This window comes from Rhinolophus sinicus, linkage group LG14 (genome assembly GCF_036562045.2).
Source record: "Rhinolophus sinicus isolate RSC01 linkage group LG14, ASM3656204v1, whole genome shotgun sequence".
In the NCBI taxonomy this organism is placed as follows: Eukaryota; Metazoa; Chordata; class Mammalia; order Chiroptera; family Rhinolophidae; genus Rhinolophus; species Rhinolophus sinicus.
Window position 1 is genome coordinate 51336085 of NC_133763.1, and position 19531 is coordinate 51355615.

Here is a 19531-nt window from a genome sequence, read left to right on the forward strand (position 1 = left end):
TGACTTAACAAATTAAATATTTGTTGTTGAGTGGGTATTGACCGAACCAGTAATCCTTGGTGAAGGAGAGAATAGTACAGAAGGAAACTTACCCTTCTGGTTGTATAACAGCTCTCCTAAAAAAGCAACAAAATTCTGAGCTCCTCTGTGCATAACATGTGGAGTCATGGATCATTCTTGGAGAAACTATTTTAGAAGTTAATGTGGATTTATGCCAAGGATTGGTAACTGAGGCTGCAGTCGATTCCAAGATCCCTAAAACAAAACAAAAGCATTTGCCTATCAGATGCCCTCTTTTTGTCCATTGCAGATTCAGTAATCAAGCCTTTTGCTTTTAATCAGAGCAAGTCATGGTCCCGCATACACCAAAAGGAAAACTCTCATCTGAGATGAAGGAGCCCTTTTTTTTTCCCCTCTGTTGAAATTGTTGATGTCTTATTGCAAAGACAAAAGGTACTTTCCACTGCTAGTGAGGACCTACTGCTAAGTGCCCTTGTGCTTTCTTGTCCCACCTAGACTCTCCTTGACCAGGAAGCTGAAAACAAAAGATGGTTCAGAAAAAAAGAGAGTTAAATTGGGGCTTAGGAATGTGTCCAGTTCTGGCTCTGTCGCCGCCTTTGAGCTCATCCCTTATGCTCTGTGCTTTTATTTATAAAACAGAGGGTTAGACTAAAAATCTCAAAGGCCCTTTCTGAGTGATTTTTTTTTTCATAATATAAATGGTTATTGATTTTTTAGCTTGAAAATGGACCAGCAGCTTCACTTGTGGCTGAAAGAGCTAAGTTTTCAACTTGTTCTACTTAAAAATCAGCTTTCATTAACAGCTATAGATTTCAGCCAGACTGAGCACGCCCTGAGTAGAATGAAAAAAAAAAAAAGAAATTCCCAAAGTGAGTACACCCTTGCTTCTCTAGGTCTTTCACATTTTCTTCTTTCTGCAGAGGGACTAGGCCTCAAAGTCACCGTAGTTGGCTCTGTATCATCTATTGACACACTCATAAATCAGTTACTTGAACTATTATTTTTTCTGCTGCAACCTGTTTGTCATGACTTTATTTTTGTCTTTCCCGTAGAGCAACACTAGCTAGTTGTGTAAATGCTTCTTGGTCCAAGGCCTGTTCGTAAGTAGGTGTCCGTTAGTATAATATAAAAACAATTGCACTGTTAGAACGTCATCCGTGATGCTTGCTTTTGCTAGAGAAAACCTCTCAGAAAGAAGGCAGCTCAGCTGGAGACGCTTGCTTATCTTATCCAGACTTGCTTTCTTTTCTTCTGTGGTATTTTTTCCCCTAAACTTTTCATTATAAAACTTTTCAAACACACACAAAATAGAGATAGTAGCATAATGAACGTCCACATACCCGTCTGCTCGCTTCAACAGCAACATTTGGCCCATCTTGTTGCATATATTCTTCTGCTGCCGCCGCCACCACCAGAACCACCACCCCTCCCTGGGATGTTTTAAAAGCAAACCCAGTCTTCATGTGATTTCAGCCATAAATACTTCAGAATGTATTTCTACAGTTCAGGACTCTATTTTGGCGGGGAGAGAGAGGGAAGGAATTGAAACAGTACCCACGGTTGCATTGGCACAGCTGCAACATGAACAAATTATTTAATTTCTCCTCTCAAGGACCCTGTGTTGGAAATCTTTTTAGCTTATTTTCCAATCAGCACCCAGACAAGTTTCACACATTACATTTGGTGGATGTGTCTCCTAAGTCCTTAATTAAAAATTCCCACACCCTGTAGTGTTGTTTTGAGGGCCAAACAAGATCTGTTTGTAAGCTTTTAAAGGGCCATAAAAATATAAATTGTTTGGTCAGTGGAGAGAAAGAGCCCGCCTAAAAACGTGTCAGCATTTCAGTTTAGTATCGTGGTCAGCATTAAAATGAAATAGGAGAATGTGGAGATGTCCAAGTGATGAAGGAGAAAAGCAGAAATAGTGTGCGTTCCTCCAGGTCAGGAACATAAAACTCTGTCCAGAGAGCCTAGCGTAGTTCCTGACCTATAACCCATGATCGATACGTAGTTGAATAAATGAAAATGGGGAGGAGCAGAAATAATTCTGCGTTGAACCGCTGCTGAGCTGTGTTAGGATGGAGCCAGTGAGGAGAAGCCGGTCTCAGAGCTTCTCTATAGCCTGTGTAGCCAAGCTGTCAGCCTCTGTACCCCCACCCTGGGGTAATGTGCTCCCCTTTCTTGTAGCACACACCTCGCTTCTAGTGTGGACTGCTGATAACGTGGCCACATTAATAGTCATCCTTCCGAGTTTTGACTTAGATGGGGAAAGGCAGGTCTCACATTTCTCAGGAGAAAGGTTTTTCCCTGAGAAAAGTAAACTGGAACGTTGGAACCCTTTCGCCTATTCAGTTTCCCTATCCAAAAAGAGAATGACAGATGGATCATCGATATGGATTATAAAATGATAACAGGCTTATGAGAGTATTTTTCACAAAGATGCTAGAGAAACTTTCTGTTGATTAATATTCTGCTGATCTGTCTCTCTCCTCTTCTCTCCTCCTTCCTTTCCCTCTGCTCCCCCTCCTTGTTTTTTTCCTTTTCCCCTTTTTCTGTACTTATAGAAGAGAAAGCTTGATTTTGAGGTGATCAGGTACCATGCTGGTGAGACTTCTCGATAGACAGTTTCTCACTGGCAGAGCTTTGGACCAGTTGGTCAGCCTTTAGCAGACGGTTCCCTGAAATGTCACTCTGCTCTTCATTGGGTTTCGGGACCAAGCTGGATGGTCGGGCAACGTTGGTAAAATTCTTTGGTATTTTTGTCCTCCCTTCCGCTCTTTGGTAGGTTGGAGCTCTGATCTGTGCCCAAGGGGCACAACTTCAGGCGAGGAAGAGAGTGAGTCTTGGGTCCTGATTCTCCTCCTCCCTGTGTTACTTGGTCTGATTATTATCATTAATATTTAAACCCCAGTATCTTTCCGACTGCCTCAGCTGGCACTAATTTACAGTTGCAGATAGCTAAGCAACTGGCACCAAAATTCCACTGATAAGTCCTCCCGCCCTCGTTCTAGGGACTTGACAGGAGTTAGCAGCCCTGGAGCTACGTGTTTGTGTGATAAAACTAGGAGAGGTGGCAACATAAGAAAGCCCCAGACCCACTCGGCTTTAAATCACTTACCTGCTTTTTCCCCATTGCTTAACTTTGTACAGTAACTCCTTGCGAACAGACAAGGCTATTTTCTAGGTGACACTGTCAGACGAGGACTGGGTGTTGGCTCTTCTTGGTTCTGCCAGATCCCTTCCACACCTACCCTCCGAGGAAAAAGAGGAAGGGGTCGGCCAGGCACTGACCAAGAAGTCCAGAAGCAGTATTTGTCTTCTCAACTGAAAGCATCCCGATTTCGTCACAATCACTGATGCTAGAGTTGTGTGTGTGCACTTTTGGGGGGTGGGGTGGAGAAGCTGAGGGGGTGGGGAGGGGCCAAGTACCTTGCGATACTAGTTAGAATTGCACGAAGGCCAGGTAATTGAACTTTACACCCGCTGTGGGCCCAACTTTGCTCTCGCGTTAGCAATCACACATGGCAACATATTTGTGTAGCACTTTACAGTCCGCGAAGTACTTTGATTTAGCTGAGCTCATTTAATCTTTGCATAACCTAATACAGCTTCCTCTTTTAATGAAATATCCAGAACAGTTTGCCGGGTGTAACAGGAATTTAAACCCAGGCCTTCTGATTTTTAAATAGCTCAGCATGTTGATTTGCTCTTGGCTACAAGGTTGTAACATATAAAAGGTTTGGCTTTTTGTTGGTGGACACCTCAAATTTTGCAGTAAGTCAGTAGCAGTGTTAATTATAAATCTGAGTCATCCTGGCTTATTTGTTCCTTGGAAGCGTTAGCTTAGGGTTCCAGTCCTGATTTTCCCGGTCTTTCACCAGCTCAAGTCGACCTTATTGACGATGAACCACCCTACACATGGGGTAGATTATTGGGCTCTGCTGTTTGCCCCATTTTCTGGGTCATTTTATTTAGCATGTCTTCCTAATAGCGAGGTGACATTTCCTTGCCTCCTTTTTGGGGAGAGAAATGAAAGCCATCTGTTCCCCATTTTTTGCCACCCTGACTCACCACGAGGAAGGAAATTTTGCTGCTCTGCTTGTTGGTACCAGAAATACTGGGTCTTTGGCCTTTGTACTACTAAGTGCTTTGTACTTCGGCCTTTGTACTGCTAAAGACTGTCACAGCCATTCCTCTGAGCCCAGTTAGATTCCGGAATTCTCGGGGCACTTGAACATTCCCCTTAAACAGTCATAATTAGGGATTTACCTGATTGTCCTTAATCCTATGTGTCTGTGTTGCTGCCTCACCATTAATCCTGACATGTGGATGGGAACTGGGGTCTTCTACTCAGGTATTAACTTACGGGATTGAAGATTCATCCCGTTTGGACTCCCTTTTTTACTTTTCTTTGATATGGATGTTCTTTATTCCCTTTGAATTCTTTAGACCTAGATTGAAGTGATATATCAGTCAGATAGAGGCCAACATTCTCCAGTGTGAAAAGGGAAGGAAGGTCTGTCGTCATGTGTCTCCAACGTGGTAATGGATGGCAATGGGGACGGCAAACCCTTAAGAATTGACTTCACCTGTCAGAGCAGATTGTTCTATAGAGATGGTCTTTTAGTCACTTTCTACACATACTTATTTTGAAATCTTTCCTAAGTTTAAATGGATAAAAGTCATAAATAATAATTATGAGACTTAACTACACACTTACCTTACACATCTGCACTGGTTGAATATTTAGTAAGTAAAACTTAACGTTAGTAAGTAAATGCCAGTGCCTTCCTGTCAGTTTGCAGCAGAAATCAAGACGAGACTATAGGGATGCAGAGTCCGTTTCTGCTGCACTGAATGCCTTTTCATTATTTTGACGTTGCATTTTCTCCTCCTCAGCCTCCTCGTCTCCACAGATCAACTCTTTACCTTTTTTCTGAAATAATAGAGGAATGAAAGCTCCGTAATAAGCTCCAAAAGTTCTTAGCCTTTCAGTTCTAGAGGAAAAATGAATCAAAACCCAGTGTCTTGGGGCTGTCTTACGCTTGTTCTCGTTCAGCCGTGGGATCAGTGCGATCCTCTGACTCTGATGTTAGACATGTTCAGAACAGATATATTTCCCAGAACAAACATGAGGAATGGAGTAAGAAAAGGGACTAGAACAGAATGGAATGTGCGTTAGGGCTCTGTGGGCACGAAGGAGGGAGAGGAAGGACATTTAAAAATCTCTCCAGAAGGATCTGGTATGACAGAGCAGCAGGCAGGAAGCTCATGGTCACGTCTAGTTGGACTCAGACCCTGATTCTTTCAGTGTGCGTGGTGGAGACTGTGTGTGTGTGAGAGAGAGAGAGAGAGAGAGAGAGAGAACACACTTATGATTGTGTTTTGTTTATTTTTGAACAGCATCTGGAATCAAGAGATCCACGACATCTGAGGTAAGTTATATATTGATACGACAACTCTAAAACTTTAATTCTGGGATAGCTCTTTACGACCTTTGTTTTCCCCCACTTGGGTCTTGGGAGCTCGACAGGGTTCTTACATCTCTTTGGTAAGCTAGAAATCACACAGCTCTCCTGTTGCAGTTTGGTATGGATGTTAACACGAGCTCATTTATTGAGCATTTTGTAATGTAGCTAATGCAATGTGCCAAAGAGTAAATAATGTACCTGAGTGCCCTTTGAGGGAACCCTTAATCTAATCCTGTAAACAGCTCCTATGAGGGAAGAGCTGCTGTTGTTAGCCATGTTCTACACATGAAGGAAGTGAGGGTAGAGCTTCCATAGCTTGCTCAAGGTCACACAGTTAAGTGGGATTAATGAGCGGGGGACTGAAACCCAGGCAGTGCAACACTAAAGCCCACTCACATGTTTTGCTCTTACTGCCGCCTGGTTGCGTCGCTCCCGGGAATTGGAATAACTTCTTTTAACCATACAGCAGCTATTCACTTCCAAAGTTTTTCTTTTCTGTGCAAAATAGTTTCCATTTGCTTAACTTTCTTCCCACAGAGTATTTTCCAACCCTCTGCTTCCTTCTTGCCTCTCTCCTGGGTTTTGTGATGGGGACAGGAACTCAGAATGCAGGCCCTTTTTGCCTGAGATTTTAGGCTTTTCTCTGAGAACATCTTCCAGGATCTGTGAGGATATATCCTGGGGTTTTTCTGGCACTGAGGGCCTTAGCGAGAAGAGTAGAGCTTGCCGCTCAGGCCCTAAGATCGCGACATCCTCCTTCCACTTGTGTTTTTGCCTTTTGGCTTACTGACTGACTTAATGGGTGTTGCTGTCATGACGAGGAGAGGACCTGTCTGTCGTGCTGGCATCTTGGCCGTGGGGAAGAGCCCTGCAGGCTCTGCTCTCCTGGTGTTACTCCCTCCTTATTTCAGGGGCTGTCCTGTGAGTGGGAAGCAAAGCCATACCACGTTCTCAGGAATGTCTTCAAGGCTCTGAGGCCCCTATCTCAGGGCGGTCGTCTTACTGCCTCAGTCTTTTAATTCCTGGGTTCGCACACTTTCATTTGCCAGTGGCTGGGTCATTTCTGCTGGTGCTTTCCGTTTGAGCAATTAGTGTTCAGACTGGGTTGAAGGTTAGAGGGGTAGTAATTTCTGAAAGGAAGCTGGTGAAAAAAGAAGGGATCTCTGGAACTCTACTTCTAACCTGTCTCGCTTTTGTGAACTGAGGTTTATCCTTTTTTTCTGGGGCTATTTCTTACTTCTCTTGTTCCTACTTCCCTTTAATGATACTCATTGTCATTTTCTATGTCATCTTTCTGAGGATCCAATATGAAATATGTGTCCCTTGGAGTTTTTTTCTATGTCCTTTCAGCCAGTTAATTTCACTGGGAAGCAGCCCTATAGCCGTGTGTTTGGGCCCCATGGGGTGGGTCTTCTGAAGATTTTGAAAATGTTCATAACCTAAAAAAAGGGTGTGTTGGTTTGTTTTGTTTTGATGTACCATCATGGTAGCTGTTTGGTTTATTGTGTGGGGATTATATACTAATCTTGGCTCTTCTTTTTAGGTGTCTTATGCCTCTGGCATGCCCATTAAGAAAATAGGCCACCGAAGTGTTGATTCCTCAGGAGAGACAACATATAAGAAGGTATGTCTGGGTGGAACCCTTTTATCTTACTTCAGGACGGGATAATAATTCTGTCCCCTTGATATTCTCCATATTCTGTTCCATTTCTTGCTATCCTAAGCGTTTGCACAATAGCTATCATACAACTTGGACTTCAGACTACACAAAGGGTGAAGTGAATTTTCTCCCATCTGTATGTGTGTGTGCAGATGAGAATGTGCTTAATGGACAAATCTAGCATTGGATACTATTTATTTCACGGAGCTGGAGAAATTGGGTTTTCCTGTTACATATAAACATGTAACAAGGCCCCAGGCCATTCTTCCCTCGCTACAGGGAACCAGGTCTCTTGAAGTCTTTCTTCCAGTGCCTGGTTGTACATAAAATCAAGGCCAGACCCCACCCAGCCTGGTAATACAGCAGGTTGAATGTTTTTCTTTCTGTGTGTGTGTGTGTTTTGATAGATTGTAGTTTCAGCAAGTGACTAGGGCCTAGAACACCTGCTTTTTGAGCTTTTAAATGAGTTGGAAAGATAGTAGTAATAGCCAAGAACAGAAAATTGAACTGGTGAAGAGACAACAGGAGAACAGCATGTTGGGGTGGTCCTGATTCTTCAGTTCTGGACTAATTTGGAAATGCTCAGGCTTCCCAAGGGGCAGTGTACAGAGCTCACATAAATTTTTTTGTGTCTGTTCTCTGCCTATATTGCATTGTCCCCAGTAATGGAGGTGGCCTGACTCCTTCTCAGTCAGGGACCTGACTTCCCGGCAATGTGCTTTGAATGTCAATTCAACAGACATTTATTGAGCTCTTTTTATGTGCTGAACATTGAGACAAAAAGATGAGTTTCTAGTCTAATTGGAGAGGCAGACGCTTTAAAGAAAAATACTAGTTATAAGTTTAATGCCCAATGAGGACTAAGTAGAAATATAATAACTGGTGAGGGTTAATAACTGATGAGGGAAATCATTTAGAACAAAACTGTCCAATAGAACTTTCTACAGAGATCGAAGTGCTATATCTGTGTTACTCAAGATGGCAGCCACGAGTCATACTTGAATGTGGCTAGTAAGACTGAAGTGAATTGACTGAAGAACTTTTAATTGAATTTTAATCAACTTGAAGTGAAACAGCCATTGTGGCCGGTGGCCACTGGATGGACAGCACAGATCTGAGTGATGCGATATTTTTCTGTGATATTTTTCCATGGGATTCGAAGGCTGGATTGTAAGACGGGGGCTCGTGCATTTGTGTTTTGACCACAGTGTGATCATTTTAAGTCTAAGTACTTCTCTAGGCAATTGAGGCTTTTCAGGCTTTCTTCTTCCGTTAGGAGGGTTAGTTCGTAGTTTTTGTTTCTTTTTCGTTCCACTGTATTGTCCTTAGGACACCAGTCAGGCGCTGAGAGGACTGAAGCTTATAGCCGGGTAGTCAAGTCAATCAGAATATCTGTTAATTTTAGTTACATTCTCTGTCAGATGAATGAAATGTTAGGAGGGTCCCAGATACTCTGGGGAAAGGAACTGTTGGCGTGAGACCTACCATTGTTCTCTCAATACAATGTATCTTCCAAATGTAGGTGTGGGTAGCAGGGAACACCTTGGCTTGCTGGGGCCGGCTAGTACAGTCCCACCTTTGCTGCTCTGTATCTTTGCGTCCTTCCATTCTTTGCCAGGCTAAACCGCAATGGAAAGCATGGGAACGGGAAACTGGATTGCCTCAGTTTAGTCTGACCTTCGACTAGAAGGGCATTTGCTTTCGAGTACTCCTGGCTCTTCCCTCCTGAGCTTTTATTGCTGTGATCAGATTTAATACTAGAAACTTCCCTCTCGTTTTTGTTTTGTTTTCAGACAACCTCATCAGCCTTGAAAGGTGCCATCCAGTTAGGCATTACGCACACCGTGGGGAGCCTGAGCACCAAACCAGAGCGGGACGTCCTCATGCAAGACTTCTACGTGGTGGAGAGTATCTTCTTCCCCAGGTACAGACGCTCGTGTCCAGGCTCGGCCTGGAAGGGGGGCTTTTTCATGCGAACCTCGACAGTTGTCGGGCTTCAGGTCCAGTCCTTAGCCTGATCTTACTCAGGGTGATGTGGACTCTAGAATTTGGGGAGCAGACGCTATCCTTGGATGCCTCTGTGAGCCTCTGGCCTGTGCAGGTAGCCCTAAAAAACAATTCCATGCACTTGATAAGAGGCAGTGTTATTCCCTGTGCCCATGTTTTAATCCCAATGTTGTGCCCCTGACCCCCACTAAGTAACTGACTCATCTGACCCCTCTGGTCCTCTCAGGGGGATGTATTGACCTGCCTCTGGGTGAGTGTTAAGTGTCTTCCCAGCGTGGGTAAGTTCTGGCTTCTAATTTGACCCCACAGTGAAGGGAGCAACCTGACCCCTGCCCATCACTACAATGACTTTCGATTCAAGACCTACGCACCTGTTGCCTTCCGCTACTTTCGGGAGTTATTTGGTATCCGGCCTGATGATTACTTGGTAAGCTTCCGGTTCTCATGACCCTGTGACTCTAGTATCAGAGGGATCCTCCCGAAGGAAGCCCCTCTCTCTCCGTAGCCTGGCTCTGGTTTTTCTTTAGAACAGAATTGCATCTGTAGTTGGTTTCTGCATGGGCAGCCCCTGGTATTTCTGAATTTCTCGCTCTTCTCTCCGGGCCGCAGTACTCCCTCTGCAGTGAGCCGCTGATTGAGCTCTGCAACTCGGGGGCCAGTGGCTCCCTCTTCTACGTATCCAGTGACGATGAATTCATCATCAAAACGGTCCAGCATAAAGAGGCGGAGTTTCTGCAGAAGCTGCTTCCAGGATACTACATGGTGAGGAGAAGGGAAGCTGGCCGCCTGGGCTCCCCGCTGCTCTCCAGGGCAGAGCTGGGGAGGCGGTCTTCCGTGGGCAGCGGCAGCGCCTGTCTGCGGAATCGAGTTCATCTTTGTGCTTTTTGCCCATCTCTTTGCCTGTCTGTGGCTAACGGGGGTTTTATTCACCTGTCCTATTTTAAGGGGGTTTTGTTCACCTGTCCTTAGCCTGTCTTTCCCAAAGGCAAGATTCAGTGAAAATTTTGATTTCTGTTCTTAGTGCAGCTCCTAGAGTGGAAGATGAGGTTGGTTACTTCTCTCGATAGTACTCTGTCCACTTTTACTCTGACCGATTGCTTTTGCAGGTTCTGGAGAAGTTAGGGAGCTTTCCTTGGCCTCCCATCACAGCCAGGAATACACTAAGCCAAGGGCTAAGGGGTCCGACTTTTTCAGCGCCGGCTCCCCTTAAACCTCTCCGGAGGAATATATCATCATGCCTGTAGTATCCTGCCTGGTTACTGTATTGGAGGGTCTGTGGCTCGGGGTGCTGGCGATGCCCTCGTGAGGCGCACTGGGAAATTGTAAACAAATACGGTGTGGGCTTACGGGCAGACCAGCCGTACCTGAAGCCCAGGTTACGGACGTGGAAGGTAGGTGGCAACGTTTGCCCTTGAGTTTCCCTGAACATCAGCTGACTTGCTCTCCTACTTCTTCATTTTCGTGCCCTCAGAACCTCAACCAGAACCCGCGGACTCTGCTGCCTAAGTTCTACGGGCTGTACTGCGTGCAGGCGGGCGGCAAGAACATCCGCATCGTGGTCATGAACAACCTCCTGCCGCGCTCGGTGAAGATGCACATCAAATACGACCTCAAGGGCTCCACCTACAAACGGCGGGCTTCCCAGAAGGAGCGAGAGAAGCCTCTGCCCACCCTGAAGGACCTGGACTTCTTACAGGACATCCCCGACGGCCTCTTCCTGGACGCCGACATGTACAACGCTCTGTGTAAGACCCTGCAGCGCGACTGTCTGGTGAGTGTCACGTTTCCTCCCCTCCCTCAGCCACTGAAGCAGCTGGGTGGTTCTTAGGCCTCAAACCTGTGGGAGATGGGCGCTGTTCCTTCGTGCCATATGCCCAGTCATACCAGCAGTGTCGTTCCTCAGGGCTTGGTCCTACCTGCGAAATCCGAGTTAGTATCTTGGAAGCGGGTGCTGTTGAAGAAAATCACACAATTGTGTGTTTGGGCATCTCTACCGATGTCTGATGTCCAACGCCCCCCGGCCCTCAGTGCCGTCGTCAGTCCAGTTCCTGTTTCTCAGAGATTTCAGATGATGGGCGCTCCATTCAAACCTTTTCTTTTTTTAGTTAAAAAAAAAACCCACTAAATTTATTGGGGTAACATTAATAACATTATGTAAATTTCATATTATACAACTTTATAATATGACATCTGTACACTATTATGTGCTCACCACCCAAGTCTCATCTCCTTCCCTCACGGTGAATCTGACCCCCTTTACCCTCTCTGTCCTCCCCCACGCCACCTACCCCTCTGATAACCACCATTCTATTGTCTGGATCTGAGTTTTTGTTTCTTTTATGTTTGTTTTGTCAAACCTTTTTTTTTTTTGACTCTCATCCCCCAGCCTTGTTTCTCAACAAACCATATCAGCTTTCTGTTCCGTGACACCCGTCTATTCATTCCTGACCCCATCACCAATTTATAAACATGTCTGACCCCAACCATCCTTAATCTCCTTTCTTTCCGACTTGGTGGCTTACCCTAGCTCAGTCCCTTTTGTCCTCTAGATCCATTTCCTTTTCTTTAGGATCCTGCTTCCTACCATGTTTCCCAGAAAATAAGACCTAGCCGGACCATCAGCTCTAATGCATCTTTTGGAGCAAAAGTTGATATAAGACCCGGTCTTATTTTAATATAACATAAGACTGGGTCTTTATAATATGATGTGATGTGATATGATATAAACCGTATCTTACATTAATTTTTGCATTAGAGCTGATGGTCCGGCTAGGTCTTATTTTCGGGGTAACATGGTAACTTGCTTCCTCTCCCTGCTCTGGCTTCAGCCTTTACTGTTTTCTTTCTACATACAAACAAGCTTACTTCTCTCTTAAGGTTAGGAGGATTTTTTTTCAGTGCTTCCATCTCTCCTTTGCCTTTCTCTTCCTATTCCTGCCTCAGCCCACTATGCCTGGCTTCTGCTTGCACCATTTCAGTTAAACCACTTTCCAGTGACTACCCAGAGGCCACATAGGCTGCCTCAGTCCTTCCTTGAATTTTCTGAAACGTTTGGCAGTTGACTAGTTCCACTTAACATACATTCTTTTGGTTTTTGAGACACCTTTCCCTATTGATTTTTCTACATCTTTGATTGTTTTTTCTCAAACTACTTTTGTAGGATTGTCTTCCTCTGTTCAGTCCGTAGTGTCCACCCTTGCCCTGCTTCACTTACTCTGCCTCTACTCCAGAATTATACCGATTTCATTTTGGTTCCTTCAGTTGTAAGGACTGGTGACATAGTGGAGCAGAAGGTTTTTCCCAAACTGTACAGAAGAATCAGTCATGTGTGCTGTTCATCCCTTTCTCCACCCACGTACCGAAGCGGCTGAGCTGCCGCACCAGAGTGAGCTTCTGGAGCTGTGGGAATAAACCCTTTGCCCCTGTTCTGGGGTGGAGAGAGGGTCGGGAACTACAGGATTCCATCCCTGCTCCTTGCTGTGACATCAGACCTGTCCTTGTCCTGCCTTTGCCGACCTCTCGCATTTGCTACACTGTCCTTTGCATTCTGTGTTCTCGGGATACCAGATTGTACCTCCCTGCGCAGACGGTGCTGGTGCAGGCCTCCAGCCTGGCGCTGTTCCTTCCTTCCTTACGCACTTGGCCTTATTATCTCTCCAGTTCATCCTTCACGAACCTATGTGTGTGTCACCCTCTAGCCTCCATACTGCTGCTCAGTCGTGGAAGCGCTGCCATTGTTGCACATAGTGGACTGTGTTGTATTTATTTTTACATTTGTTTCTCTTCCTAAATTATAATATCCTTGAGGGCAGAAACTCTCTTAAGTATCTCTGTGTCCCCAAAAGCACATGCTAGGGATCCAGTACAGACTGAACTGAATTGACACTGGCCATATAAGGTCCTGCCACAGATCTGCTGTCCCGAAACATACTTTTACAGAACCTCCTCGGGGATTCTTCACAGCACAAATATGCATTATTCTTCCCTTGAGAACGTAATGCTCTTTTCACGAAGAGAGAAAAGGAAAGAACAAAGAGGGTCTTACGAGCTAGGCAGTGGCCTAATTTGTGTTCCTCAAAGGAAAGAAAGCTGAGGGGACGTAGATGAAGGGCGACCAGAGGAGGCTGATACGCTCTTCTCCAAGGAGTGGGCGGGACAAGGGGGATTCTGTGGTCAGCCCTGGAGGTTCGCTCTCAAGAAGAATTGGGTCAGGAAAGCTGTGAGATCCTGGAAACAATCCTCCTGCCTGCCAAGGCTCAGAGCCTGGTTTTCCTTCCATCAGGTGCTACAGAGCTTCAAGATAATGGACTACAGCCTCCTGATGTCCATCCATAACATAGATCACGCACAGCGAGAGCCCGCAAGCAGCGAGACTTGGTACTCAGCTGACACGCGCAGACCGGCCCCCCAGAAGGCCCTCTACTCCACAGCCATGGAATCCATCCAGGGCGAGGCCCGGCGAGGTGGCACCATGGAGACCCATGACCAGTGAGTGGGCTCGGGCACCAGGAAGCAGAGCGTCGGCTGGCCGCTCTCCTGAGGAAGGGACCAGCTTCTGGGAGCAGTAGCCTAGATTCAGAACTGTAGAGTGAGCTCTCATAAGGACGCAAAAGGGAAGGACGTCAAAGTGGGCATTCGTGCTGCAGCTGGGCAGGAGGGCTGGGCAGAATGAAGACTTTGTCTGAAGTTCATGTAGAGTCTTAGACACTGCCTACAAATTGTATTAGAGTTTCATCAAAACAATTTATTACAGGCCTCCCTATGGAAGGCATCTTTCTCACCCAGGGAGCGTAGTTACGGAAGGACCACAGAGGCCCTCGAGGCCGTGTCCTTTCTAAGCTGTCGTTTCGTATGACTCAGGAAGCCTGTCTGCGTGAGCGTAAATGTAAACGTGAAAGTACTGAGGGAGTTCAGAGTTCATGGGCGGCATTCCCAGCAGTGCCGAGGAGGGGTGATTGGAGCTTCTCTGGGGTGGAATTGCGGGGGGAGAGGCAGGCACGTGTGCTTTGTAGAGGAAGCGGGTATGACACGCATGGCAGAGGGGTTCCTGGCGCTGGAGCGAGCTCTCACTCTTGCCCAGTGTTTGGAAGACGGGACGGTTACACTGAGGTCTCAGCTCCATGTCCTGGGTTGGCTCGAGCGTGGGGGAGCCGTCCCCGCCAGCCACAGGTGTCCTCACCGTGTGCTGTCTCCCCAGCATGGGCGGCATACCTGCGCGGAACAGTAAAGGGGAGAGGCTGCTGCTGTACGTCGGCATCATCGACATTCTGCAGTCGTACAGGTGAGTGGGCAGCGTGCGGAGCGCAGCAGGGCCGAGTGCACGCCGGGAGCCAAGTGCTCTCAGAAGGCTCCTCACCGCCTTCTCCCTGCAGCAGGAGCAGTGGCTGCAGTGGGCTGCTTACCTCACTGGCTTTCAAACGGTGGATTGTTTCCTTGCTCTTGCCTGGCTGCTGGCTTTTCCCAGCACCCCCAAACATAGCCTGTACCTCTGGAGAGCTGTCAGTCCTCGGAAGCAGCAGGGTAGCACACACCGTGTGTGTGGCGCTGAGAAACCTGAGATGAGTCATACTCCACATCGGGGTACAGCTGGAAACGTGTTCCCCTTTTCCGTGGAGGAAAAACAAGGGGGTCACTGTTCTGGGAGCTGAGAGGCAGGGAGTGGTGGCGAGGGTGGAGCCGGGGACGGAGGCGCCATGCCTGCGCTTGTGAGGTGTCGCGCTCCATAAGGACGTGATACCCTGGTTCACTGGGTCAGTGTTGGCCTCCAGCTATAAGTCCCCTTCCAGACTCACCCATCTGTTCCTCCTGCTTTCCTTTGACAGTAGATGTTCTTGTCCCTCACTTGCCGGGGGCATGTTCACTACCTTTTCTCTCTGGGGGACAGTGGACCCCCTAGAAACACCTTTGGTCTCCATGCTGAGCTGGCACTGCCCTCTGTCCTCTGGAAAGCCGGTCTTAACAGTGGGAGTGCTTCCCCGGCCGCTCTCCTTTTAAGTCTTTCTAGTACCATTTCCTCTTTAACTCCTAAAATAAAAACTGGAAGGTTATTCACCGGAAAACTGTGTGACTGCGTGATGCACATTTTTCTTGGCAGGTTTGTGAAGAAGCTGGAACACTCTTGGAAAGCTCTGGTGCACGATGGGGTGAGTAGCTGCCAGCTCGGGGTTCCCCCCTGCCTCCCTGACTTCTGAAATGCACTCAGTGTCTGTCATTTCGCTCACGGGCTCTGCCCCTGCCGGGCCTCAGCCCTTGGCCTCGAGGCCCTCTTGCCGGGCCTCCCGTCTTGACGTGCCGCCGTCTCTCGTGCTCTGCAGGACACGGTGTCGGTGCACCGGCCCGGCTTCTACGCGGAACGGTTCCAGCGCTTCATGTGCAACACAGTGTTCAAGAAGGTCCCCTGTAAGTGGCTTCTGCCAGGTGGCCCCCGGTGGCTCCTTTGCGCCCGGAGATGGGGGGCAGGGCACCTCTGTCCAGAGGCCTCTCCTGCTCTGTCCACGTCCCGTGACAGCTGCTGTCCGTCCTTATGTCAGTCTCTGTCTGTCCCAGTCGTTTCCGAGTTGCTGCTTTCCCCTGGCTCTCCCTACGTGTGTCATTGAGGTGAGGGGTATTTCTGGGAAATTGGCGGGATTGCAACAAATGTGTAGTAGTGGGTGTAGGAGCCGTGCTGCAGGCTGAGCTAGGCAGAGCAGACTTCTCTGGACAGGGACTGGCAAGGGTATCACGTGTTCTGTTTTCCGGTTACGTCTCCAGTGCCCAGGAGTTCTCAGACCAGGACCAAATGGCTGGAGAAGCACTTACTGATTTCTGCTTAGCAGCTGTGCTTGGTGTCTTCCCTCAGCTTTCTTGGTTGGGAAGCGCCAGTGTTCTTCTTTCCAAACCTTCCATGCTGCTGCCCCGGGTACACTGCAGCTCCTGCTTCCCGTGTCCTCCTCCCAGCCTCCCTCAGGGAGGCGCACAGCCCCAGGCGTGCCACCCAGTCTTAAGAAACATGGGAAAGTCCTTCGGAGTCTTTTCAGAGTGATAGAGGGACAGTGTGAAGTATTGTCACAGTGCTGTGTGCATGCGTACTGCGAGGACAGAGAGCGCAGGGGTCGTCTGTGTCAGGCTGACTGAGGGAGCAGCGAGTTACGGAAGAGAGATCATGGCCCTGGGGGAAGCAGGCCACTGAGATGGCGTGTAGGTGGGGGCCAGGTGTGTGTCTCCTTGCCTCTGGCTGCTCTGCTTCTTCCAAACTGAAGGGAACTGAGATGCCCCTTCCTTTGCAGAGCAGCTTGTAGAGCCCGTCTTTGTGGACGTTAACCCTCCTTCCTGCTTTGCAGAAAACAGCTTTGGGTTTGTGTGGGGGACGCTAGCAATCTGTATCTGTGTCTTGGTGATGGTTTCCGAGGTGAGTGCTAAGTAGGCTCTCTCTCTCCCTTTTGAAGTGAAGCCCTCTCCTTCCAAAAAGTTTCGATCTGGCTCATCTTTCTCTCGGCGAGGAGCCCCCAGCGGCAACTCCTGCATTACTTACCAGCCATCGGTCTCTGGGGAATACAAGGCACAAGTGACAACAAAGGCGGAAGTGGAGCCAGGTCAGAGCCAGGGCTGGGGTCCCCATGTGAATGGGCGCTCTCCTCCCTTCCTTCTGAGTCCTCATCTGCCTAGAACCTCTGCTTCCCAGTCCTGTCAGGAAAAGCCAAGTTGCTACATAGTTTTCACTATATTCCCCCTACCCCACTTTCTCTTCTTTGTTATTTATTGATTTTCTTCCCCTTTCTTTTTTCCAGGCGTCCACTTGGGTCGTCCTGATGTTTTACCTCAGACTCCACCTTTGGAGAAAATCAGTGAGGTCTCGGCTATTCCTGACCCCTATTTCTCACCTGTAGTGGGAGAGACTTTGCAAATGCTCTCTACAAGGTTGGTTCCTTGGCTCTTTCTGCATGTAATCTTCTCGTCTCTCTCTTCAGGTCCTTGGGAACCTCTGTAACTCTGTTTTCCCCCAGAGATTATTGTTTGTCTTTGGCTCTTCACTAGATTTTTTCAGGTTCCCCTTCCTTAGAACTCATCTTCAGTGGTTTAGAAAAGTGTGTCAACGTCTCTGCTTCCCCCAGGAAGCCTTTGTGTGTAGACTTTTCTGGTATTCAGTCAAAATACCCCAACTAACCCTTCACCTCCTGGTGAGTTAGTAGGTGCGAGTTCCCAGCTTAGGATTTAAGGCTGGAGAGATTTCCTGGGCAGTGAAGACAAGGAACAGTCAGTCTTTCAAAAGAAGCCAATGGAAAGATTGTGACATGATTTTGTTACCTGGTGTGTTAACCTAGTACATCATCATAAATAATCCCCATACTTAGTGGCTTAAAGTAATATACGTCATGGTTTCTGTGGGTCAGGAGTCTGGGTGCAGCTCAGCCAGGCCCTGTGGCTAACGGGCTCTCAGAAGGTGGGGGTCAGGCTGTTGGCCAGGGCTACGGTCTCATCTGCTCAGCTGAGAGTCTTCATTTCTGAGCTCACTTGTGTGGCAGGACTCGGCTCCTTGTGGGTTGCCGGCCTGAGAGCCCTGGCTGGTGGCTGGGGCCCCCTCAGTTCTTTGCCACGTGGGCATCTCCATAGGGCAGCTCAGTCAGCTGGCTTCCCTCAGTGAACAGGCAGGCGGGGAGTGTGCACCTAAGCTGAAACCAGTCTTTGTCACCTCATCTCAGAATTGACATCTTGCCACCTGTACTGCATTCTGTTCACTGAATCGAGCCCACACTCAAGAGGAATGCATTGGTTACACGGGTGCGAAGCAGGGCTCGTTGGGCGCCATCTTAGACGTCGCCTAGCGCAGTCCACCCTCTGGGCCCCAGTGATCCACACCCCTTCATGTGCAGGAAACGTGCATTCCCTCCCGTGTCCTCCAAAGGTTGGATCCCGTCACAACATCAGCTCACAGTCCAGAATTTGTCATCTAAATTAGCCCCAGGTTTGGGTGAGCCTCCCAGGAATTTTTCCTTGAGTGCCATTCCTCTCAGTCTGTGGACCTGTGAGACTAAAGAGACAAGCTGTCTTCTCACCATACACCCAGCAGACAGTGGTGTACAGACATCAGGTAGCCACTGTACACAGTCCCGCACGAAACGGGGAGATGAAGGCACAGAGGAATCACTGAGCCATAGCGACCCAGAGTAGAGCAAATGTTTGGGGTTTGTTTGATCGGGCCTCAGCATGGGAATAATGCTTCAGGGCTCTTGGCTCTCCCCTTCGGACTCTTGGTGTGCAGCTGAGTATTCTCAGCCTGCTTATATTACTGCCAGTAGAATTTGGGGGGCGTCTAGTGGTCTTTCGTTTTGCACTGTTTCTGTTCCTTTCAGTCCAAGCTGGTAATGTTTCTGCTGATAGAATACTTTCAAAGATTTTGTGGACTTCCTATGAATCTCATTGGGATTTATTCCATTACACGAAAGCCACACCCACAAATACCTTCTTGATAAGCCCTCTGCTTCTGCTTCCGTAGAGACCCTGTTGTTGAGAGGATCTGTGAGACATATCCTTAATCTTTTTAAATATTTTGAATGGCCTTTTATTTTTTTCCTGACTGAACAGTGCTCTTAAGCACCAACTTTGATTTTTCTGAGGCCTTAAAACAATGTTTTACAATCATACCCTTGGCTTCATCTTTAGACCACATTTTCCTGGCATTGCCCTGGATTTTATACTCTCTTAGAAGCCGTTGCTTAATTTTAACATGTTTGCTATGTGGAGAGGCTCAGAATTTTCAAAACCATCAAATCCTGGCTTCTTTTTGTTTAATAGTCCTTCCCTTAATTTATGAGTTTTCTCTCATACTTTACTAGAAGCATTAAGAAACCAGGCAGCTCTCTCAGGACTTGCCTTGGAAACCCAGTTTATTAGGCACATACGCTACTTTCCACACAACTGCAGGCGACATTGTTGCTGAACTTTGTTCCGGTACATGACAAGGATCCCCGTTCCTTCAATTTCTAATAAGATTTTTTTTTCCTCTCACTTTCCTTTCAGTCCTCACAGGCAACCCCCTTAAAGTCCAAAATTCTACAGTATATTCAGGGGACTTTTAAAACTTCACTAAAACTCTCCTCAAGGTTCACTTCCCTCTTCCAAAGCCACTTCCGCATTTTAGATTTTTATTGCAGCAGCACTTCATTTCCAAGGACAAAAATCTATATTATCTGTTGTTGGGTGACACTTACCCCAAACTTAGCAACTAAAAACAACAAATTTATCATCTCGTATTTTATGTAGCTTAAGAATCTAGGTGTGGCTGAGCTCGAGGTCTCGGGAGGCTGCAGCCGGGGCAGTGGTCTCACCTGAAGGCTCGCCGGGAGGGTCAGCTTCCAGGCCCGCGTATGTGGTTGTTGTCAGGATTCACCAACCT

At 47.5% G+C, this 19531-nt stretch overlaps 1 protein-coding gene across 4 annotated transcripts in view; it reads left to right on the plus strand.

Annotated features, from left to right (window-relative positions):
- Positions 1-19531, plus strand: part of PIP5K1A (phosphatidylinositol-4-phosphate 5-kinase type 1 alpha) — a 32386-nt gene that overhangs the window by 10158 nt on the left and 2697 nt on the right. For 3 of the 4 annotated variants that reach the window (XM_019739954.2, XM_019739953.2, XM_074318567.1), the window contains 12 exons: positions 5425-5456; positions 7036-7116; positions 8946-9076; positions 9469-9586; positions 9769-9921; positions 10631-10930; positions 13442-13647; positions 14357-14440; positions 15254-15302; positions 15474-15558; positions 16584-16730; positions 16926-17055. In XM_019739954.2, coding sequence (XP_019595513.1) covers positions 5425-5456; positions 7036-7116; positions 8946-9076; positions 9469-9586; positions 9769-9921; positions 10631-10930; positions 13442-13647; positions 14357-14440; positions 15254-15302; positions 15474-15558; positions 16584-16730; positions 16926-17055 — 1516 coding nt within the window. The remainder of the gene's footprint in view (positions 1-5424; positions 5457-7035; positions 7117-8945; positions 9077-9468; positions 9587-9768; positions 9922-10630; positions 10931-13441; positions 13648-14356; positions 14441-15253; positions 15303-15473; positions 15559-16583; positions 16731-16925; positions 17056-19531) is intronic. The other variant, XR_012491603.1, reaches the window with a different exon arrangement.